We start from the raw sequence: 24,442 nt of genomic DNA, 5'->3' as shown, positions 1-24,442 counted from the left end.
ACATAACCACCATCCCACAATGCAAAAAATACACAATTTAATCCGAGGACACTGGCCTCTTCTCAGTAAGGCCTATCCCACAATCTCTATATTCAAAGATCCACCTTTAATGTGCACCAGACGACCCAGGAACATACGGGACAAAGTGGTGAGAGCTGATTTAGGACCACAAAAAACATCATCAATCAGAACTCTGCCAAAAGGAGAAAAATTCAGAGCAATGATTTATAAAACAAAACTAAGCACTGGTCAGTTCTTGGGGCTGAGCCCTCCCTGGCGGCCTCCCTTGGCCCATACCCTCAGATGACCTCTAGGAGATGCAAAAATTTGAATGACCTGCTGGTGCGTAGCCACTATGTCCCCAGTCCGAGTAACCCATTTGGTTCGAGGGGCCCCACTTTGGGGTGTTTCCCGTGCGGGCACTGTCTTGCCTGCACCAATGTCCTGCGATGCTCCAGTTTCACTTCTACTGATGGAACGAGAGAATTTGACATCAGGGAACGGATCTCATGCAGCACAACTAATGTAATCTACTATGCGACATGCCCGTGTCCTATGATTTACATAGGCCTTACCACACGGGAGCTGAGAGTCCGTGTCCGTGAGCATGTCCGGGACATTGGTGCGGCCAAGACAGTGACCGACATGTCGGACCTTAAACCCATTCCACGACATTTTTTGCGGCACCATAAGTGCAATGCAAATCTATTAAAGGTGAGGGGTATTGATGCCTTGCACTTGGGTATTCGGGGTGGGGACAATAAAAAACTTCTAGCACAAAAAGAAACTAGGTGGATAGTTAGACTTGGTACTATGTCACCAGCGGGTCTGAATGAGGCTTTAAGCTTTGCTCCCTATTTATGAGTACTTAATGGCCACACTAAGCTGAATGTGCCTGCCCTTGTCAGATCACAAATGCTAAGCAGCTTGAGGCTAGGCAAGGACCAGCATGGGAGACTGGCTGGGAATCAGTGGTACCGTTTGTACTCCCTATTGTTTATTCCTTATTTGTGTGTGCCAAGGTGTCATCCTCTGCTTCCTTTTGTATTTAAATATATGACCCTTCCAGCCCTGGGCGTCCTTATCCCCTGTATGGTTCGGGATTTTTTGGTTTTAGCATTTGTTTTTATGTTTGTGTTTGTGATTTTAACCTCTGGTTTATTTACATTATTAGTGATTAATAATTGATCCGAGGCCTTAAGGTTTGCCTTTTGAATATGTCCTTGGCTCCGTTCAAGAAACCAGCGTGGATACCATCCAAATCAGGGGAAAGTGGACTCATCAAGACATCTGCTTCAGAGAAAATGGGACAAACATTCTTACTATGGAGACTGTTATACTGAAGCGATGCACCTTTCCCACTATAATGTGAAGCCGATGTATAGAAAACGGCTTAGTTCCACTGTGTATATTTATTTATTTACCGGTTTTTATTATGAGCTGTATTTTTGATGGGTCCTCAATTGTCCTGTATTGGTAGTAGCTATGAGTAGTGGATGTGGAGGGAGTAGCTTTTAGATCTATATTGTGCATCTTAGTATCTTCCCTCATCAGTGGCCGTGCGCATCGCGCTGTGACTCGTCCTGTCCCTGTGTGGACCGGCGTCTCAGGGCTCGGTGTGTGCGCTCCGGGCATTTTTTTGCCCTGGGCGTGCGCACCTGGTCTGACGCTGAGTTTCACTGCCGGGACCTGCCGGACACAGTGCGCATGTGCCGATGGTGCCACTGTGATTGGCTGCTGTGTACCATGTGACCGGGGCCAAGGGCTATTTTAAGGTCCTGTTAGGCAGTATATGGTTATCCCCCTGAGGAAGTGGCACTGGTGGCCACGAAACGTGCGTTGGGGACCATCGCCCGACCGCCCCCTCCTACCTCTGTGTAGTGGTAAGTGCTAGCACCCTCTTTCCACCACCATACTTAATGGTATTATTATAGAATCCCACTGTTTTGGGGTGACCTTGGTTGGATAGTGTAGGTGCTTTTCCTTATGCATACCATTACAAGGGTATTTACATCTGGGGGAGTGGGGGGATGGGCGCTTTTCCAGCATTCCTGGGACATTCATCCTGTGCTCTAGTCATTAAATAATGTAATGTTTTGATATATATTTTTGTACTATTTATGGCAATTAAAGTTTTGTTTTATAAATCAAAAAAAAAAAAAAAAAAAGGGGACCATCGCCCGACCGCCCCCTCCTACCTCTGTGTAGTGGTAAGTGCTAGCACCCTCTTTCCACCACCATACTTAATGGTATTATTATAGAATCCCACTGTTTTGGGGTGACCTTGGTTGGATAGTGTAGGTGCTTTTCCTTATGCATACCATTACAAGGGTATTTACATCTGGGGGAGTGGGGGGATGGGCGCTTTTCCAGCATTCCTGGGACATTCATCCTGTGCTCTAGTCATTAAATAATGTAATGTTTTGATATATATTTTTGTACTATTTATGGCAATTAAAGTTTTGTTTTATAAATCATTGCTCTGAATTTTTCTCCTTTTGGCATGGTTTGTTTTGAGCTGATTTGGTGAGGTCGAGGTCTTTTGGCATATTTACTGCCAGACCTCGTGCGCTCACAAAATGTATTTGGGAGTTTTGTATTCAATCAGAACTCTGACTGGCTTAAGCAGAACAGGTACTTTCCCTTGCTTAAATTGCAGATGTTGCTCTAACATCATCAGGGGCAACGAGATTGTTCATCCGCGCACTGGGAAATCATATCCCATTAAGGAACACTATACCTGCGACACAAATTATGTAGTATACATTATCAAATGCCCCTGCGGGCTACTGTATGTGGGGGAAACGACTCAAGCCATTAAAGACCGAATATCTAGCCATAAGTCCACAAGTCCACAATCAGGTGTGGAAAGGTCTGGCTACCACTACCACTACACTTTAAAGAGGCAAGACACAATGTGTCACAGCTTAGGTTCCAGATTGTGGAAAAAGTTCCTCGCCCTAGAAGGGGTGGTAATCATATTCAGTTGTTGAAACAGAGGGACACGTTCTGGATCTATACTCTGGATAGTCTTCATCCTAGGGGATTGAACCGAGAAATAGACTGGCTAGTATGATTAACTCTATTTTTTACTCCATTCTTCTAGAATTAATTCACTGCACTATTAGCCTCATCCTTCTGCGCACCCGTGACGGTAAGATTACACCCCAGTGTGTTCTGGTTTAAAACAGTACCCCTGCTTTATTTATTTTATTTTTCCCTTTTTTATTTTTAATATTTTTTTCTTTTTCGTTTTCATATTTTTTTATATTTATTCAGTTTATCCGCTTTTTCATTTTTTCATTATTTTCCCTTTTTTCATTCATTCATTGCATTCATTTTTATTCATTCATTCTCATATTTTCATTTTTTCACTTTAATTTTTTCACTTCATTTTTTTCATTTCATTTTTTTCATTTCATCTTCTTCATTTTATTTCATCCACTTTTGATTGATTTATTTATTTATTAGTTTGGACTCCTACCATGTATCTGCATAATGTAACTGTATATTCCTGTATATGTCATCTATATATATGTGTTGTCTTCAATATGATGCTTCACTATGCTTTATTTATCAGCCTTTCACATCCTTTCCATTAGTGCCCCGAAACACAACAGCTCTGCGGTGTCCCGATTTCCCTGTGTACATAACCGAGGCAATACCCTAGTCCTAAGTACATAAGCGCTGGTAGAATCTAGGCTAACATCCCTCACCTTTACTGGAGCAGTTGGACCCCCACCTCCCCTATTATAAGTGATGACATTACCGCCCTCCTCTTTGATGTACTGTGTACACACTGACACCTCTTTACTGCCCCTACAGCGCAGACTCCGACGATCGCTCTGCTATCGGCATGTTTGGTCTCACGCATACTGCGCAAGCCCAGCCATTCTAGTGCAGACTGATTCAGCTTCTCTTCCACTGCGCATGCGCGAACGGCCGGAATCTGTACTGCGCACGCGCCGGCGTCTCTGCGCGCGTTACTGACCATCTGGGACCTCTTATAAGCACCATCCCTGGCTTACAAGCAGCGCTGCCACATGCATTGACACGGCCGGTGTCTGCACATCCCACTTATCCACCAACGTGAATTCCAGCCACCTAGTGTACTGAACCCTGAGGACGGATGTGAGCTACCACTATCAGATAAGTTACTAGTTCATGACAGCTCAAATTGTGCTCCATACTTATGCCATCTGTCTCTCTTTATAGCTACACGGATTCCCTCACACTGCGGTTTTATTTTGCCAAAATTAACGCTTAATAGCTTGGACTGGCCCCATAACATAAAATACAATAAGAAGGTAATGATTCTTCTCTACAGGCACTTCGCCTATATACTACAAAACAAAAGGGGCAGTGTGATTTGGATTTTTTCATGTTTTCTCATGTATTTTCGCATTATTTATCCCCCCATAGCCGGGCAGATTCTCCCGGAGGACTGGTCCACCCTCTCAAAAGCACCAGACACTTGCCTCGACAGGCTCCTCAATTTAACAGGTAGCCACTACTATCTTGGACGTACTTCCTAGAGGTTGCCACTAAGACAACACTATTTAGTGTATCTACATTTACCCCTACAGCTTTTGATGGGCATAGCAACCGTCCTCTCCCCACGGCGGCCGCTGCACTAATAAAATTAAGGTGACGATGACGAATACTCCTTACACTTATATACGCCAGCCGTGTCCAAGGCTTACGCTTGCTTTTACCTGATGTAGTAAATATACCAGTAACACAGCTGTACGACTCATTTATGTCCTCTTACCCTGACAGGTTTGTCTACCCTTAATTTCTTGGCTGATACCCTAGCAGCACCAGTTACACTCTAGAGAAAAGAATTTCTACCCAAGGGTATGCTGTAATCTTTACCGTCTCTTTAATAACATCTATACGTTGTGCTTCTTTGAAACCTTCTCCTTTTCCGTCATTTGTGCTCCTCACCTTGTTCCGATGGTATGACACCATGTGGCACCTCGATATTTCTTCACAGCATACGGTTCTGACATGTTTTCCGATTTGTATATATGTATATATGTATAATATATGTATGATTATCTGTGTTGACACTATGTACATAGTTATTTACTATGTTTTATCTTATTTGTTTCAGCGATTAAGTGATCAAGGCCACGGGTTGGCCGAAACGTTTGTACTTATCGCTCCACCCGAACATTTTTCTCAATAAAATTATTCACATGAATCAAGTATTTCCATCGTATGAGTGCAGTGATTATATGTTCTGTCACTACAGTTCATAACGCAGAGCCGTGAAAATAAAAATTATTTTTTTCCACAAAAATTATTTTTTAGCCCCCAGTTTTGTATTTTTCCAAGGGTAACAGTTGAAATTAGACCCCAAAAGTTGTTGTCCAATTTGTCCTGAGTACGCTGATACCCCATATATGGGGGAACCACCGTTTGAGCGCATGGCAGAGCTCGGAAGGGAAGGAGCGTCATTTGGAAAGCAGACTTAGATGGATTGGTCTGCAGGGGTCACATTGCATTTGCAGAGCCCCTAATGTACCTAAACAGTAGAAACCCCCCAGAAGTGACCCCATATTGGAAACTAGACCTCCCAAGGAACTTATCTAGATGTGTTGTGAGAACTTTGAACCCCCAAGTGTTTCACTACAGTTAATAACGCAGAGCCGTGAAAATAAAAAATCTTTTTTTTCCACAAAAATAATTTTTTAGCCCCCAGTTTTGTATTTTCCTAAGGGTAACAGGAGAAATTGGACCCAAAAAGTTGTTGTACAATGTGTCCTGAGTACGATGATACCCTATATGTTGGGGTAAACCTCTGTTTGTGCGCACGGGAGAGCTAGGAAGGGAAGGAGCACTGTTTTACTTTTTCAACGCACAATTGGCTGGAATTGAGATCGGACGCCATGTCGGGTTTGGAGAGCCCCTGATGTGCCTAAACAGTGAAAAACCCCCAATTATAACTGAAACCCTAATCCAAACACATCCCTAACCCAAAAGGTAACCCTGACACACCCCTAACCCTGACACACCCCTAACTCTAATCCCAACCATAAATCCCAACCGTAAATGTAATCCAAACCCTAACCCTAATTTTAGCCCCAACCCTAACCCTAACTTTAGCCCCAACCCTAACTGTAGCCTTAACCCTAGCCCTAACCCTAGCCCTAACCCTAACCCTAGCCCTAACCCTAGCCCTAACCCTAACCCTAGCCCTAACCCTAGCCCTAACTCTAGCCCTAACCCTATCCCTAGCCCTAACCCTATCCCTATCCCTAACTCTAACCCTAGCCCTAACCCTAGCCCTAACCGTAGCCCTAACCCTAGCCTTAACCCTAGCCCTAACCCTAACCCTAATGGGAAAATGGAAATAAATACATTTTTTTATTTTTCGCTAACTAAGGGGGTGATGAAGGGGGGTTTGATTTACTTTTATAGCGGGATTTTTATGATTGGCAGCCGTCACACACTGAAAGATGCTTTTTATTGCAAAAAATATTTTTTGCGTTACCACATTTTGAGAGCTATAATTTTTCCATATTTTGGTCCACAGAGTCATGTGAGGTCTTGTTTTTTGCGGGGCGAGTTGTCGTTTTTATTGGTAACATTTTCGGGCACATGACATTTTTTGTTCGCTTTTTATTCCGATTTTTGTGAGGCAGAATGACCAAAAACCAGCTATTCATGAATTAGCTATTCTAATTCTTTCATGAATTACATCGCGTTGCTCCGGGGGTCTCAGGGAAGCCCGCAGGGAGCCCCCTCCCTGCGCGATGCTTCCCTATACTGCCGGAACACTGCGATCATGTTTTATCACACTGTCCCGGGGGTTAATGTGCCGGGGGCGGTCCGTGACCGCTCCTGGCACATAGTGCTGGATGTCAGCTGCGATAGTCAGCTGACACCTGGCCGCGATCAGCCGCGCTCCCCCCGTGAACGCGGCCAATCGCGCTGGACATACTATCCCGTCGGTGGTCATACGGGCCCACCCCACCTCGACGGAATAGTACGTCCGATGTCAGAAAGGGGTTAAATCACTCAAGTGTTGCTGTAGCAGTATGCTTTTTATACAGCTGACATGTGCCCGCAATAGCGGCGAGTGGAATCACGATCCACCAGCCTCTATTAACTAGTTGAATACCGCTGTCAAACGCTGACAGTGGCATTTAACAAGCGCTTCTGACCATCCATCCAGAAATGCGCGCATCGGTGACCCCTGTCACGTTTTCGGGGGTCATCGGTGCATTGGCACCCTGTGGTCAGCGCTCATATCAATGCTGTAATCCTACTACATTAGAGTGATCTGAGCATCGCTCCTATGTAGCAGAACCGATAAGGCTATACCAGCTTCTAGCCTCCTATGGAGGCTATTGAAGCATGGCAAAACTAAAAAAAACAATGTTTAAAAAAATATGCAAAAAAATAAAATATATATAAAAGTTCAAATCACCCCCCTTTTGCCCCATTTAAAATAAAACAAGAAAAAAAAAATCAAACGTACACATATTTGGTATCACCGCAATCAGAATCACCCGATCTATCAATAAAAAAAGAATTAACCTGATCGCTAAACGGCATAGTGAGAATAAAATTCCAAACCCCAGAATTATGTTTTTTTGGTCGCCGCAACATTGCATTAAAATGCAATAATGGACGATCAAAAGATCGTATCTGCTCCAAAATGGTATCATTAAAAACGTCAGCTTGGCACGCAAAAAATAAGCCCTATTCCGACCTGTCCACAGCACCTTCCTCCATACATTTGGTGAGTCTCCCAGAAGTCTTTTGGCAAACTTAAAATGAGCCTTACAGTTTTTGTGTGAAAGTAAATTATTTTTCTGAAATGTAAAAGAAAAAATCCAGCTCACCATTGATTATGAACAGGTGCACGGAACTCTGTCCTGGCTAGACGTGAACAATCAATGGAAAAAAGGCAAGATTCCAGTTCCTTGGATGAAGTTAAAAAATGTAAATCCTTCATTGGAAACGTTTAAAACCTGGATGCCCCAGGACAGATTAGTAGATAGGAGATTATCTCAGTGATCTAGCAAAGATTACAGCGCACCATCTCCCACCGAGCTTTAGACTATTCATGTGAAAATGCCATATCACATGATATATGCCAGGTCCTAAAGGTGAAAAGCTAAATTGTAGCAATGCAATTAAAACCTGCTTTTGCGTAACAAAATAAAATATAAAGCAAATGACAATGAACAAATACAATTATAAATATACCCACAATAGGGAGAAAAAAGAAGAATGACGTGCCCAAAAACTCATTAATAATGGAACATGATTTCATTACATTTGTTGAGACCATCAGGAAATATTGTATCAAAATAATAAATCCAAAATGCCTCACGGGTGGGGAGACGGTGTTGTATGTCTCTGCTGCAAAAAGATTTCTCAACTTTCTCTATTCCATAAACACGGAAAGAAGAAATGTTTGTGGAGTGGCAAAGTATGAAATGTTTTGCCACTGAAGAAATATCATGAATGCTATTGGTAACATCAGATATATCATATAAATGTTCCGAGATCCGCTTTTCAATTTACGAGATGTACATCCTACAAATGATATGTTGCATGAAGTACAGTCAATTTTAAATACAATATGACTGGAGTTGCAATTAATGACATTTTTAATGATGAAATTTGGGGTATTGTTAGGATTGTTGAACGTCTTGATGTTAACTGACTGTCTGAATGTTTAACAGTTGGTACTGTCACATTTAAAAGAACACCTGCAGCTGAGCCATTTTTCCTTTTTCTTTCTTTAAGGATACATGCTAGGAGACACAATGTTGCCAATAGTTGGTGCTTTCCTGGCAACTACTGTATGTTGCAACCAGATTGCAAAATTGTACCTAAAGTTGAATCCTCATGGAGGATAGGCATAAACTTGTTAATGATGTCTCTAATCCTATAAAACTGTGGATTATACTGAAAACATACAAATGGTTTCTGTTGAAATTGCCGGTCCACTTTTTTATTGGATATGGGCGTAATCAAATCAGTGCGACTTCTATGTAAAACTATATTGCATGCCCTATTGAGTTTCCAATCTGGATATTTCCTCTTTTTTAGTTTCTGTGAGGAGTTACCATAGCTAGTTCTGCCTGCAAGTTGTTACTATCACTACAATTGTGTTTAGTTCTTTTAAACTCTCCTACAGGTATGGATCTAATTGTATGCTTGGGGTGACTGCTGGATGCGTGTTGTATGGTGTTACCTGCAAAGGGTTTAGTAAAAGTCATGGTAGAATTAATTTCACAATGCACACCCTGAAACTTCATATCAAGAAAAGAAATAGATGTGGGATCACTACTGTAAGTAAATTTCTAATTATAATCTTTAGTTGTAAGATATAGCACAAAGTCTGGTATGACAGATGCATTTCCACTCCAGATGATGAGCTTGTCATCAACGTATCTGCCATACCAGACAATGTGCGACAAAAAAGCACCTTGTTGAAAGGTGAATCGCCATCCCAATTTCAAACTTCTGACAGACTTAAACAGGTTTTGCTCAAGAATATTCCTGTATTTTGTCCATCTATCTTCCATTTGACTCAGACTATTTTCTCTGTTGCCAAAAAACATTCCCACAGCATGATGTTGCCACCACCATGTTTCACTGTGCGTATGGTGTTCTAGGGGTGATGAGCTGTGTTAGTTTGGCACCAGACATAACATTTACTGTGGGGGCCAAAAAGTAAAATTTTAGTCTCATCTGACCACAGCACCTTTCTCCATACATTTGGTGTGTCTCCTGCAAATTGTTTGGCAAACAGAAAATGAGCCTTGCAATTTTTGTGTGTAAGAAAAGTTATTTTTCGTGCTCAATCTTCCATAAAGGCTACATCTCTGGAGTGTCTGGCTTATTGTGGCCATATGGAGACATACTCCAGTCTCTGCTTGAGAACTCTGCAGCTCCTTCAGGGTTACCTTTGGTCTGTATGCTGCCCCTTTGATTATTGCCCTCCTTATCTTGGCTGAGAGTTTTTTTGAGTGACCCTCTCATAGCAGGTTTGTGGTGGTACCATATTCTTTCCAGTTGATGGTAATAGATTCCATGGTGCTCCGGGGGGATAATCAGAAATAGTGATTTTTTTTTATAACCCAACCCTGAATTTTATTTCTCAACAACATTGTTCCTGACTTGTTTGGAGAGCTCCTTGGTCTTCATGGTATAGTTTGATTAGTAGTGACACTTGCTTAATGGTGTTGCAGCCTCTGTACCCTTTCAAAAAAGGTGTGTATATACTGACAGACCATGTGACACTTAGATTGCGCACAGATGGACTTCCTTTAACTAAGCATGTGATTTATGTAGGTAATTGCTTTCATCAGATATTTTTCCGGGCTTCATAGCAAAAGGGGTGAATACATGTGCACATGCCAAATTTTGTTATTTTAATCACATAAATGTAATTAATGCCTATATTTTTCTCACTTCGCTTCACCAACTTCAACTATTTAATGCTAATACAGCACACACAAATTGGATTAAAAAAATATTTTAACACAGGTTGGAATGTCACAAAATAGGTTAAAAGCCAAGGGGTGAATACTTTTGCATACCACTGTATACACTACACATTCTTCCTTACAGCACTTAACTAGCTTTCTCTACATTAATATTCTATACAGTAGGTACCTTTTCTAGGTTCTGCTTGCTTCTCAGCCTTCTTTTTGTGTTCTGCTGGCTCTTCAAGCTTTTTCACTGGAGGCTCTGCAAAAGGTTTGCAAAAGGTATTTGAGATTTATAGATACTATCATAAAAGTAGATCAAACAGGCAGTAACTAAACTAAATTTGTACTGTAGTGCAGATACTGTGTGATAAATTTAGCACATGTTGCTACACGTTAGGCATTTTACTTTACACCTCCTCTAAGCGAAAATGCTCTACATTATATTTTGCCAACACTTAGTTACCTTTCTTAGATTCTGTTGGCTTCTCCTCTTTCTTCCTAGGTTCTACTGGTTCTTCATGCTTTTTCAATGGAGGCTCTACAAAGGTATTTGAGATCTATTAATACTGTTCTAAACTTTGACAGGATGAAGCTACAGCATACAGGTAGAAACTACCCTAAATATATTTTGATGGGGCAGTGATAAATGTGGCATATGAGGCTATACATGTTAGACAATATACTTAATTCCATCTCTTGACTTGCATACTCTACACCAGTATTTTGTGATAATACTTAAGTACCTTTCTTAGTTTCTCTTGGCTGCTCCTGTTTCTTTTTGGGTTCCTTATCCTCTTCTTGCTTTTTCTTTGTAGAATCTGTAAAGATATTTGTATAACTATGAATAGAGTAGTAAGCTTAGACAGGATGAAACTAGATCAGACAGCAATAACGCCATATTTATTACAGTGGTGCACATTGTGTGATTTAGCACAAGGGGCTAGATTTGTTAGACAGTCTTCCTTAGGCCAGGGTCACACTTGCAACTGCAATGCGAGAAACTCGTGCAAGTCAATACCCGGCACTGTCAGCGGCGGTTCAGACTGGAGCATTCAGCTGCATAGAAATACATGCAACCGCAAAGTCCGGTCCCGAGTGCCGGCGGCAGTTCTGGGTATTGAGGTGAGATACTCATGTGAGTTTCTCACATTGCAGTTGCAAGTGTAACCCCGGCCTTACTCCATCTCTTGGCTTGATTGCTTGACACCAATATTTTGCACCAATAGTTGCATACCTTTCTTGGGTTCTGCTGGCTCCTCAAGTTTTTTGGGGCGTTCTTCAGGGTCTGCTTGTTTTTTCATTGGAGATTCTGCAGAGGTATTGGAGATTTGTTAATACTTTCCCAACGTGAGATAAAATTAAACTATAGTAGACTGGTAGAAACTACACTAAATATATTTTGGCGGTGAACTATTTGTGATAAATATGGCAAATATGGCTTGATATGTCAGATAATCCACCTTACACAATCTATTAGTTTTAACCCCTTCACCCCCAAGGGTGGTTTGCACGTTCATGACCGGGCCAATTTTTACAATTCTGACCACTGTCCCTTTATGAAGTTATAACTCCGAAACGCTCCAACGGATCTTAGCGATTCTGAGATTGTTTTCTTGTAACATATTGTACTTCATGATAGTGGTAAAATTTCTTCGATATTACTTGCGTTTATTTGTGAAAAAAAAGGAAAATTGGCGAAAATTTTGAAAATTTGGTAATTTTCCAACTTTTAATTTTTATTCTGTTAAACCAGAGAGTTATGTGACACAAAATAGTTAATAAATAACATTTCCCACATGTTTACTTTACATCAGCGCAATTTTGGAAACAAAATTTTTTTTTTTTAGGAAGTTATAAGGGTTAAAATTTGAACAGCAATTTCTCATTTTTACAACATAATTTACAAAACCATTTTTTTTAGGGACCACCTCACATTTGAAGTCATTTTGAGGGGTCTATATGGCAGAAAATACCAAAAAGTGACACCATTCTGAAAACTGCACCCCTCAAGCTGCTCAAAACCACATTCAAGAAGTTTATTAACCCTTCAGGTGTTTCACAGCAGCAGAAGCAACATGGAAGGAAAAAATTAACATTTTACTTTTTAGTCACAAAAATGATCTTTCAGCAATAATTTTTTTAATTTCCCAAGGGTAAAAATAGAAAATGGACCTTAAAAGTTGTTGCCCAATTTGTCCTGAGTACGCTGATACCCCACATGTGAGGGAGAACCACTTTTTGGGCGCACGGCAGAGCTCAGAAGGAAAGGAGCGTCGTTTGACATTTTCAAGCTAAAATTGGCTGCAATTGAAATCGGACGCCATGTCGTGTTTGGCCAGCCCCTGATGTGCCTAAACAGTGGAAACCCCCCATAAGTGACCCCATTTTGGAAACTAGACCCCCTAAGGAACTTATCTAGATGCGTCGTGAGCACTTTTATCCCCCAAGTGCTTCACGAAAGTTTATAACGCCCGGATGTGAAAATAAAAAATCCCATTTTTTCTACAAACATGATCGTTTAGTCCTCAATTTTTTATTTTCTCAAGGGTAGCAGGAAAAATTGGACCCCAAAAGTTGTTGTCCAATTTGTCCTGAGTACACTGATACCCCATATGTGGGGGGGAACCACTGTTTGGGCGCATGGCAGGGCTCAGAAGGAAAGGGGCGCCCTTTCACATTTTCAAGCTAAAATTGGCTGGAATTGAGATCGGATGTCATGTCGTGTTTGGCGAGCCCCTGATGTGCCTAAACAGTGGAAACCCCCCATAAGTGACCCCATTTTGGAAACTAGACCCCCTAAGGAACTTATCTAGATGTGTCGTGAGCACTTTTATCCCCCAAGTGCTTCACGAAAGTTTATAACGCCCGGGTGTGAAAATAAAAAATCCCATTTTTTCTACAAACATGATCGTTTAGTCCTCAATTTTTTATTTTCTCAAGGGTAGCAGGAAAAATTGGACCCCAAAAGTTGTTGTCCAATTTGTCCTGAGTACACTGATACCCCATATGTGGGGGGGAACCACTGTTTGGGCGCATGGCAGGGCTCAGAAGGAAAGGGGCGCCCTTTCACATTTTCAAGCTAAAATTGGCTGGAATTGAGATCGGATGTCATGTCGTGTTTGGCGAGCCCCTGATGTGCCTAAACAGTGGAAACCCCCCATAAGTGACCCCATTTTGGAAACTAGACCCCCTAAGGAACTTATCTAGATGTGTCGTGAGCACTTTTATCCCCCAAGTGCTTCACGAAAGTCTATAACGCCCGGGTGTGAAAATAAAAAATCCCATTTTTTCTACAAACATGATCGTTTAGTCCTCAATTTTTTATTTTCTCAAGGGTAGCAGGAAAAATTGGACCCCAAAAGTTGTTGTCCAATTTGTCCTGAGTACACTGATACCCCATATGTGGGGGGGAACCACTGTTTGGGCGCATGGCAGGGCTCAGAAGGAAAGGGGCGCCCTTTCACATTTTCAAGCTAAAATTGGCTGGAATTGAGATCGGATGTCATGTCGTGTTTGGCGAGCCCCTGATGTGCCTAAACAGTGGAAACCCCCCATAAGTGACCCCATTTTGGAAACTAGACCCCCTAAGGAACTTATCTAGATGTGTCGTGAGCACTTTTATCCCCCAAGTGCTTCACGAAAGTCTATAACGCCCGGGTGTGAAAATAAAAAATCCCATTTTTTCTACAAACATGATCGTTTAGTCCTCAATTTTTTATTTTCTCAAGGGTAGCAGGAAAAATTGGACCCCAAAAGTTGTTGTCCAATTTGTCCTGAGTAGGCTGATACCCCATATGTGGGGGGGAACCACTGTTTGGGCGCATGGCAGGGCTCAGAAGGAAAGGAGCGCCCTTTGACATTTTCAAGCTAAAATTGGCTGGAATTGAGATCGGATGTCATGTCGTGTTTGGCGAGCCCCTGATGTGCCTAAACAGTGGAAACCCCCCATAAGTGACCCCATTTTGGAAACTAGACCCCCTAAGGAACTTATCTAGATGTGTTGTGAGCACTTTTATCCCCCAAGTGCTTCACGAAAGTTTATAACGCCCGGGCGTGAAAATAAAAAATCCTATTTTTTCCCCACAAAAATGATCTTTCAGTCCCCAATTTTTTATTTTCCCAAGGGTAACAGGAGAAATTGGACCCCAAAAGTTGTTGTCCAATTTGTCCTGGGTACGCTGGTACCACATATGTGGGAGAAAACTACTGTTTGGGCACACTTCGGGGCTCGGAAGGGAAGTAGTGACGTTTTTGGAATGCAGACTTTGATGGAATTGTCTGCGGGCATCATGTTCCATTTGGTGAGCCCCTGATGTGCCTAAACAGTAGAAACCCCCCATAAGTGACCCCATTTTGGAAACTAGACCCCCTAAGGAACTTATCTAGATGTGTCGTGAGCACTTTTATCCCCCAAGTGCCTCACGAAAGTTTATAACGCCCGGGCGTGAAAATAAAAAATCCTATTTTTTCCCCACAAAAATGATCTTTCAGTCCCCAATTTTTTATTTTCCCAAGGGTAACAAGAGAAATTGGACCCCAAAAGTTGCTGTCCATTTTGTTCTGAGTACGCTGGTACCCCATATGTGGGAAAAAACTGTTTTGGCACTTCGGGACTCAGAAGGGAAGCAGTGACGATTTGGAATGCAGACTTTGATGGACTGGTTCTGAGGGCGTCATGTTCCGTTTGCAGAGCCCCTGATGTGCCTAAACAGTAAAAAAAACCCACAAGTGACATCATTTTGGAACCTAGACCCCCATGGAACTTACTTAGATGTGCCCCCTCTTTGGAACTAATCTACTGGTTCCTAATTAGTAGTGCATGGAGGTGTGGTACAATTTGAAGCAGTCCTTCATACACAGGCCAGGTTTGTCGGGGCAGGTGTCGCATTGATAGATGGTGTCCTTGCGTACTCCTCGTTTGTAGCACACTCGGCACCTTTTTTGCGGCTTACCTTTTCTACCAGTTGGCGGGACCAACCCCGGAAAATGCTGACCTGGTACAATACGAGCACCTTCAGTTCCGGAAGTACTGGGGCCCGCTCCTTCCCTCGTGCCAAACATCAGGGCCTTAACCACTACCTCCTGGAACTGAAGGTACGTCGTATCGGTGTGGCGTGCACATCGTGACAGCAGGAAAGCGTTAAGCATTGCCATTTGTACGATGTACACCGACAGCTTTTTGTACCACACCTTGGCCTTCCTCAAAGCACTGTACGGTTGGAGGAGTTGATCGGAGAGATCAACGCCCCCCATGTTTTTGTTGTACCCCAGTACACAGTCCGGTTTGCAGACCTGTGTAGAGGTACCCCGTACAGTGCTGAGGGTGCTGCCATCACCGTGTATGGTGGTCAACAGAAGGACATCCCTCTTGTCCTTGTACTTGACCACCAGCAGGTGGTCGCTACATTGGGCTTTGCTCTCACCTTTTCTGAGCATCTGCCCAAGTAGCGTCTTCGGGAGGCCTCTCTGATTTTTGCGGACAGTACCGCAGGCTGCGGTACCTCGCGCAGAGAGGGATTTGTAGAGTGGGATGCTGGAATAAAAGTTATCGGTGTAGAGGTGATAACCTTTATCCAGCAGTGGGTGCACCAAATCCCACACTATTTTCCCACTCACTCCCAAGACAGGGGGACACTCAGGCGGTTCAATCCTGCTGTCCTTCCCTTCGTAAACTCTAAAGCTGTGGGTGTACCCTGAGGTACTCTCACACAGCTTGTAGAGTTTGATTCCATACCTGGCCCTTTTGCTGGGCAGGTATTGACGGAATCTGAGCCGCCCCTTAAAATGAACCAAGGACTCATCCACACAGATGTCCCTTTTGGGCACGTACACTTCAGCAAACTTTTTGCTGAAGTGTTCGATGACCGGCCGAACTTTGAACAGACGGTCAAAATTGGGGTCATCTCGTGCGGGACACTGTGCATTATCGGAATAATGCAGGAATTTGTGGATGGCCTCAAAACGCGTCCGAGCCATGACCATTCGGCACACTGGAGTGTTATATAAAATATCCACACTCCAATATTGCCGAAGTTCTGGCTTCTTCACGATCCCCATGTGGAGGACCAGGCCCCAAAACTGCATCATTTCAACTGCGTCTACAGGAGACCAGTTAGAAAATGATGAAACGGGGTTTTGCTCCAAAAATTGCCAAGCATATAAATTAGTTTGCTCCACCATGAGGTTAACAAAATCCTCAGAGAAAAAGACTTTGAAAAAGTCTATTTCTGTGAGGCCGGTGGTGTCAAACCTGATTCCTGATTCTGCCACAAAATCAGGAATCAGTGGCTCGTAATTTTCGGGGGGCGAGGTCCATATGGGGTCCGAAGAAGGGCGCGCTGGTTCATCTTCAGGAGTGGGTGCTGCGTCATCTTCTCTCCTGGGGCGTCTGCGAGGCGGTTCCGCAGGACCCGAGGAGGAAGATGAGGAGGAGGAAGAGGATGAAGAATCTGAAGAGTAAAGGAATGTGGGATCCTCTCCCTCGCTATCAGTGTCGGAGGCAAGAAAAGAATATGCCTCCTCTGCTGAATAGCGCTGCTGGGACGAACGGGACGAACGGGACATTTTTTGTGTGAATATGGTGCTTGGGTGCAATTTATTGGAACTATGTGTACGTGTGTGGGGGGGTAGTGTTTGGTGCAAACTTCTGAAAAGTAAAAGCTAAAAGAAAAAAAGCAAATAGGGAAAAAAAATACCTGTGAAAGGAAAAGTCTAAAACAGCAGGCCCTAGCTCTGATAAGTGAACTGCGTCACTTATCAAAGTTCGGCGCCTGCTGGGTGTGTGAATGGGGATGTGGAAAAAACGCCAGGCACGAGAGCTCTGATAAGTGAACCGAGTCACTTATCAAAGTTCAGCGGCGGCGGCTGGGTGCGCGGACGGGGATGTGGAAAAAAAAAAAAGAAACGAAAGGCACGGGTTCAGACGCAGCGGCGGGGTGCGTGCAAGGGGATGTGGGAAAAAAAAAAAAGAAACGAAAGGCACGGGTTCAGACGCAGCGGCGGGGTGCGCGCAAGGGGATGTGGAAAAAAAAAAAAAGAAACGAAAGGCACGGGTTCAGACGCAGCGGCGGGGTGCGCGCAAGGGGATGTGGGAAAAAAAAAAAGAAACGAAAGGCACGGGTTCAGACGCAGCGGCGGGGTGCGTGCAAGGGGATGTGGGAAAAAAAAAAAAGAAACGAAAGGCACGGGTTCAGACGCAGCGGCGGGGTGCGCGCAAGGGGATGTGGGAAAAAAAAAAAGAAACGAAAGGCACGGGTTCAGACGCAGCGGCGGGGTGCGCGCAAGGGGATGTGGGAAAAAAAAAAAAGAAACGAAAGGCACGGGTTCAGACGCAGCGGCGGGGTGCGTGCAAGGGGATGTGGGAAAAAAAAAAAAGAAACGAAAGGCACGGGTTCAGACGCAGCGGCGGGGTGTGCGCAAGGGGATGTGGAGGAGAAAAGTGAGCACGAGTGTTGATCGGTGAAATGCGTCACCAATCAACGCTCGGCGGCACTAAGGGGGGTGAAAAAGAAAAGAGAGCACGAGTGTTGATCGGTGAACTGCGTCACCAATCAACGCTCGGCGGCTGCTAAATTTGGGCACGGACGGACGCGGCGCAAAGTGGGGGTGGAGGGGGGATGGGGGGGTAAGGGGGGATGGGGGGGGGTAAGGGGGGATGGGGGGGTAAGGGGGGATGGGGGGGGTAAGAAAGATCGGGCCGGGATCGGGGTATCATCACTTACGGTTGTAGTCTCTCTTCTTTCTTCTGTCTTCTTTCTTTTGTTTTTTTTAGCGAGAATTATGGTGTCACAGGCTACTGTGGCACCACAAGTCTCAGCACAGGAGGGGGATCTGACAGCGTGACCGCTCTGCAGGAACCCTCACCAAGTGTGAGGATTCCTGAAGAGCGGTCAGACAGGTCAGGGACAGGTGGACACAGGTCACAGAGCGGTCACACCGCTGCTGTGACCTGTGATTGGTGGGATCGATGATCACATCGATCCCACCAATCAGGGGAGGCCCTGGTGACGCCGGTGTTGCTAGGCACCAGCCTATGATCGGAGCTCACAGCTCCGATCATAGGCAGGTCACCGGCAGGTCACCAGTAGGTGACCGGCAGGTGACCGGTAGGTCACCCCCAGGACACCATCAGGGCACAGCGCGGGCACACCGCTGCTGTGCCCTCTGATTGCCAGAGGATCCGGAGATGAGGCAGGGCTGTGGCTGCATTTATATTCAAGCAGGGCACAGCGCGGTAACATCGCCGCTGTGCCCCGCCATTGGCGCGATCGATGTGATCGTCGATCGCGCCAATGCGGCGGGTCTGTGCCCTGATTGACGCGATCGACGATCACATCGATCGCGCCAATCAGCTGCAGGATCCGGACACATGAGGACGCAGGGCAGGGCAGAGGGGGCGCCGGTCCAGGCAGGGCACAGCGCGGTAATACCGCCGCTGTGCCCTGCGATTGGCGCGATCGATGTGATCGTCGATCGCGCCAATCCGGGGGGTTTTGGCCGGTGCCTGGCGTTGCCAGGCACCGGCCCCAGGATCGAGTACATCGGTACTCGATCCTAGCCTGGGACCTCACTGTTTCAGCCAATCTGATTGGCTGAAACAGTGAGAAAGGCTGTGATTCGCTGTTCAGAATTGAACAGCCAATCACAGCGATCGGGAGGCCGGGGGGGCGGCGCCATACCCCGAAATGCCGAGGCCATCTTCCCCCAGGTGAGATGGTGTCGGAATTTTAATGCGATCACCGCGACTTAAGTCGCGGTGTCGCATTAAAGGGCATGACGTACTATCCCGTCGGCGGTCATACGGGCCCACCCCACCTCGACGGGATAGTACGTCGGATGTCAGGAAGGGGTTAATAATCTATACCAATATTTTGAGGCAAACTGGAAAATTTCGGTACCTTTCTTAGGTTCTGCTGGCTCCTCCTGTTTTTTCTTGGGTTCTGAAGGCTCTTCATGCTTTTTCACTGGAGGCTCTGAAAAGGTATTGGAAATGTATTAATATTGTTTAAATGTTAGATGGATAAACCACAACAGATAGGTAGAAACTGCACAATTTTTTTTTAACTGTGATGTAGTTTGTCTGATAAATCCTGCACATGTATCTAAATTTGATAGACACATTTCTTTACATTAGTTTACAATACATCAATATTTTGTGACAATACTTTGGTACCTTTCTTGGTTTCTGCTGGCTTTTCATCTTCCTTTTTGGGTTCTACTGGTTTTTCATGCTTTTTCACTGGAGGTTCTGTAAAGGTATCAGAGATTTATTAATATTGTCAAAAAATTTAGAGATATTTAAACGACAGCAGACAGGTAAAAACTGCCCTAAATGTGTTTTGTTTTGATGGTGCACTTTGTGTGACAGATGTGGAACATGTGGCTTGAAATGTTACACTATCTACCTTATGCCATTTTTTGGCCTGCATGCTCTAAAACAGACCACAAAGCAAAAACGATATCAAATTTACATAAAGGGAATTTATCAACAGGTTTTTGCTACCCCCTCTGAGAGCAGCATGATGTTAGAAAAGAGACCCTCACTCAAATGATGAATCACTTAGATTACTGGGTGCAGCTGTTCTGACACAGAGTTTTAAGATTTATCAATACAGCAGAGCTGAGGAAGCTAACTCCGCCCACACCAGGTTCCCTATACACAGTGATTATAGACAGTGAGTGCTTAACACGGATCAGGAGACACTCTCTGCTGAATCTGAAACAAGGTTAAGCTAAAATGATCATTGCAAATAAACAACACTATGGAGCGTGATAAGAGAGACATTGCATTTTAACACCTGCAGCATGAGGTTTTCACATTACATAGAAAAAAACTGTTGACAGATTTCCATTAGGCAGTGTAAAAAGAATGATAAATTTGGTATTTGTATTTTGACATGCTAGGCACTCTTCCTTACACCATGTCTTAGCTAGCACACTCATCATGAATATTTTTCTCAAATACTTAGGTACCTTTCTTTGGTTCTGCAAGCTCTTCCTGTTTCTTCTTGGATTCTACTGGTTCTTCTTGCTTTTTCACTACAGGCTCTGCAAATGTATTGGAGATTAACTAACGCTGTCCTATGGTTATTCAGGGTAAGGCTAAAGGATAACCTGCATGAAATGTAATTAGGTATTGCACATTATATGATACTTTGGTTCTTGTAACTTGATATACTAATCATTTCTCCTGACAGCACTTTGCTAGTATACTCTTAAGACCATCATTAGGGCATTACTGCCCTTACTACTGTATGCAGCTTGATGAGCAGCAGTAGAGTGGGGGACCTGCTGGTCTAGGATCCCGCTCTTGTGCTTTTGCTCACTGGACAGCATCAGGCACTAAAGTTTTATGCGCTGCGGCCCACATGTCGGTGCTGGGGCCCGGGAGCTTTCTCGGAGTTGTGCACGGCCACCTTACCTTGACGGCTGCACAGCTCCCACTCCCTCTGCCCTCTGTTCTTCCAGGGGATTGCACATGATGAAGTGTGGGGGGTGAGGGTGACTGCACATGATGAAGTGGGGGTGAGGGGGACTGCAAATGATGAATTGTGGGGGAGGGGGTACTCTGAATGATGAAGTGAGTGGGGGTGGGTGACTGAGAATGATGAAGTGTGTGTAAGGAGGGACTGCACATGATGAAGTGTGGTGGAGGGGGACTGCACATGATGAAGTGGGTTGAGGGGACTTCAAATGAAGAAGTGGGGGACTGCACATGATAAGGTGTGTCTGGGGGGACTGCAAGTGATGAGATCTGACACTATGTAGTGATGTCCCACCATATGGTGCTGCCAAAATAGTCTACCTTGTCGTGGTGGCGGGCTGGCGGCATGAAATTCTTTTTGGCAGAACAAAAGCTGCTGGTTATGTATGTGATATGGTGTTTGATGGGAACTGTTAATATCTGATTGATAAGGATGTGGTGGAGAAGTTGAGTTTTTCCAAGAGTGAGCAGTGAGACTGTGGAAGGTTCGAAGTGTGGAGGCGGAACTGTGGTAGAGCCTGGGCGGAGTCTAAAGGGGGCCTGAAAATTTTGCCAGTATGGGGCCCCGAAATTCCTAGTAGCAGCCCTGCATACTCTACATCAATATTCTGTACCAAGATATACAGTAAGTACCTTTCATAGGTTCTGGTGGTTTCTCATCTTTCTTCATGTGTTCTGCTGGCTCTACATGTTTTTTCATTGAAGGCACTGCAAAATATAGTATTAATATTGTCATAAAATCAGACCAGTTAGGCAGAAACTACAACAAGTTTTGCTGTGCTGCAGATTGTGTAATAAATATAGCGCACGGCACTATAGGCTTCTTTCACACTTCAGTTGTTTGGCGTCAGTCACTTCCGACATAGTGACGGATCGACGGATCCGTCACAATTGTTGAGAAAACAGTTCCAACGGATCAGTTTTTTTGACGGATCCGTTACTTGGGGGTTGTCTGGGAAAAGTATCTACTTTTTGGAGCATGCGCAATTGAAAAAACGGATTGGGGCGACGGATCCGCCGAAATGACGGTCGCGTCTATGGAATGACAGACGTGACGGATCCGCCGCGAACCGTCATTTCGGCGTTGACAAAAAATGTTTCAATGTCCGTCTATGTCTAGACAACGTCCGCCAAATTTCGACGGATCCGTCGCATGACGGATGGAACTGACGAACATCCGTCACAATCCGTCGCCAATGCAAGTCTATGGGAAAATAACGGATCCGCCAAAAAAAATGACGGATCCGTTATTTGAGGAAACTGGCAGTTTTAGACTGACGCCAAACAACTGAAGTGTGAAAGAGGCCTTAGGCATTTTATTTTATCCCTCCTCTTAGCAAACAAGCTCTACATCAATATTTTGCGCCAATATTTAGTTACCTTTTTTGGTTTCTGCTGGCTTCTCCTCTTTCTTCTTGGGTTCTCCTGGTTCTTCATGCTTCTTCACTGGAGGCTCTGTAAATTAGAAATTTATTAATACTTTTCTAAACGTAGACAGGATAAAACTACAGCAAACAAGTAGAAACTACCTTAAATATATTTTGATGGTGCAGATTGTGTGATAAATGTGGATAATATCTGGTACATTAAGCCTAAGGTTAGATAGAATTAAACTATAGTAGACAGGTATAAATTACACCAAATATATGTTTGTGGTGCGCTATGTGTGATAAATATGGCAAATATGGCTAGACATGTTAGATAATCAACCTTTCACAATCTTTTAGCTTGAATGTTCTATACCAACATTGTGTGGCAAACTGGAAAACTTAGGTACCTTTCTTAGGTTCTGCTGGCTCCTCCTGTTTCTTCTTGGGTTTTGAAGGCTCTTCATGCTTTTTCACTGGAGGCTCTGAAAAGGTATTGGAAATTATTAATATGGAATAAACTACAGCAGAAAGGTAGAAACTGCACAATTTTTTTTACTGTGTTGCAGTGTGATAAATTCTGCACATGTGACTAAATGTAATAGATACGTGTCTTTACATTATCTTTCAACTAGTATACGCTACATCAATATTTTGTGACAATACTTTGGTACCTTTCTTGGGTTCTGCTGGCTTTTTCTCTTCCTTTTTGGGTTCTACTGGTTTTTCATGCTTTTTCACTAGAAGCTCTGTAAAAATATCAGCAATCTATTAATATTGTTATAAAGTTAGAGAGATTTAAATGACAGCAGACAGGTAAAAACTGCACCAAATGTGTTATGGTGGTGCACTTTGTGTGATAAATGTGGCACATGTGGCTAGACATGTTAGACTATCTACCTTAGGGCTCATACTCACTTGCGTGAAATACGACTGAGTCTCGCAGGTTAAAACCCGGCTCTGCCGCCGGCACTCCAGAGTGAAGTGTGCGGCTGCACAGCAATACATGGAGCTGCATGCTCCACTCCCAAGTGCCGGCGGCAGAGCCGGATTTTAACCTGTGAGACTCGGCCATATTTCACGCAAGTGAGTATGAGCCCTTATGCCATTTCTTGGCCTGCATGCTCTAAGCAGATCACAAAGCAGAAACTATATCAAATTTACTTAAAGGGAATCTATCAGCAGGTTTTTGCTACCCCCTCTGAGAGCAGCATGATGTTGACAAAGAGACTCTCACTCCAACAATGTATCACTTAGATTACTGGGTGCAGCTGTTCTGACACAGAGTTTTAAAATTTATCAATACAGCAGAGCTGAGGAAGCTAACACCGCCCACACCAGGTTCCCTATACACAGTGTCTATAGACAGTGAGTGCTTAACACAGATCAGGAGACACTCTCTGCTGTGTCTGAACAATGATAAGCTAAAACGATCACTACAAATAAACAATAGTATGGAGCGTGATAAGAGAGGCATTGCATTTTAACCTCTGCAGTCTGCTGTTTTCAGATTACATATAAAAAACCTGCTGACAGATTTCCAAAAAGTAGTGTATAAAGAATGATAAATTTGCTATTTGTGGCTTCACCACCTAGCACACTCTTCATGAATATTTTGCTCTGATACATAGGTACCTTTCTTGGATCTTGCAAGCTCTTCCTCTTTCTTGGATTCTGCTGGTTCTTCATGCTTTTTCACAACTACAGGCTCTGCAAATGTATTGGAGATTAACTAACACTATGCTATGGTTAGTCAGGGTAAAGCTAAAGGATAAGCTGCATCAATTGTATTTATGCAATGCACACTGTATGATAATGTTGGTACTTGTTGCTTGATATGCCAAACATTTCTCCCTATAGCACTTAGCTATCATACTCTGCATCAATATTCTGTTCCAAGATTAACGGTAGATACCTTCACTAAGTTCTGTTGGCTTCTCATCTTTCTTAGTGTGTTCTACTGGCTCTATTTTTTTTTCAATGACGGCTTTTGTGCCAATACATTGGTACCTTTTTTGGTTTCTGCTGGCTTCTCGTCTTTCTTCTTGGGTTCTACTGGTTCTTCATGCTTCTTCACTGGAGGCTCTGTAAAGTTATTAGAATGGTATTAATGCTGTTCTAAGCGTAGA

General features: G+C 43.8%; 1 protein-coding gene across 1 annotated transcript in view; it reads right to left on the bottom strand.

The window, feature by feature from the left end:
* Positions 1-24,442, bottom strand: part of LOC143807646 (uncharacterized) — a 1,106,746-nt gene that overhangs the window by 115,371 nt on the left and 966,933 nt on the right. The window contains exons 122-134 of the mRNA XM_077289447.1: positions 24,324-24,398; positions 23,949-24,023; positions 22,988-23,062; positions 22,724-22,798; positions 22,327-22,401; positions 21,580-21,654; positions 20,436-20,510; positions 19,636-19,710; positions 19,361-19,435; positions 11,698-11,772; positions 11,207-11,281; positions 10,927-11,001; positions 10,648-10,722 (exon numbers count right to left, since the gene is read on the bottom strand). Of these exons, the coding sequence (XP_077145562.1) occupies positions 10,648-10,722; positions 10,927-11,001; positions 11,207-11,281; positions 11,698-11,772; positions 19,361-19,435; positions 19,636-19,710; positions 20,436-20,510; positions 21,580-21,654; positions 22,327-22,401; positions 22,724-22,798; positions 22,988-23,062; positions 23,949-24,023; positions 24,324-24,398 (975 nt within the window). The remainder of the gene's footprint in view (positions 1-10,647; positions 10,723-10,926; positions 11,002-11,206; positions 11,282-11,697; positions 11,773-19,360; positions 19,436-19,635; positions 19,711-20,435; positions 20,511-21,579; positions 21,655-22,326; positions 22,402-22,723; positions 22,799-22,987; positions 23,063-23,948; positions 24,024-24,323; positions 24,399-24,442) is intronic.

The sequence above is a fragment of the Ranitomeya variabilis genome, chromosome 2, assembly GCF_051348905.1.
Source record: "Ranitomeya variabilis isolate aRanVar5 chromosome 2, aRanVar5.hap1, whole genome shotgun sequence".
NCBI classification, from domain to species: domain Eukaryota; kingdom Metazoa; phylum Chordata; class Amphibia; order Anura; family Dendrobatidae; genus Ranitomeya; species Ranitomeya variabilis.
The sequence above is the reverse complement of the archived record's forward strand: the minus strand, read 5'-3'. Positions and strand labels throughout refer to the sequence as shown.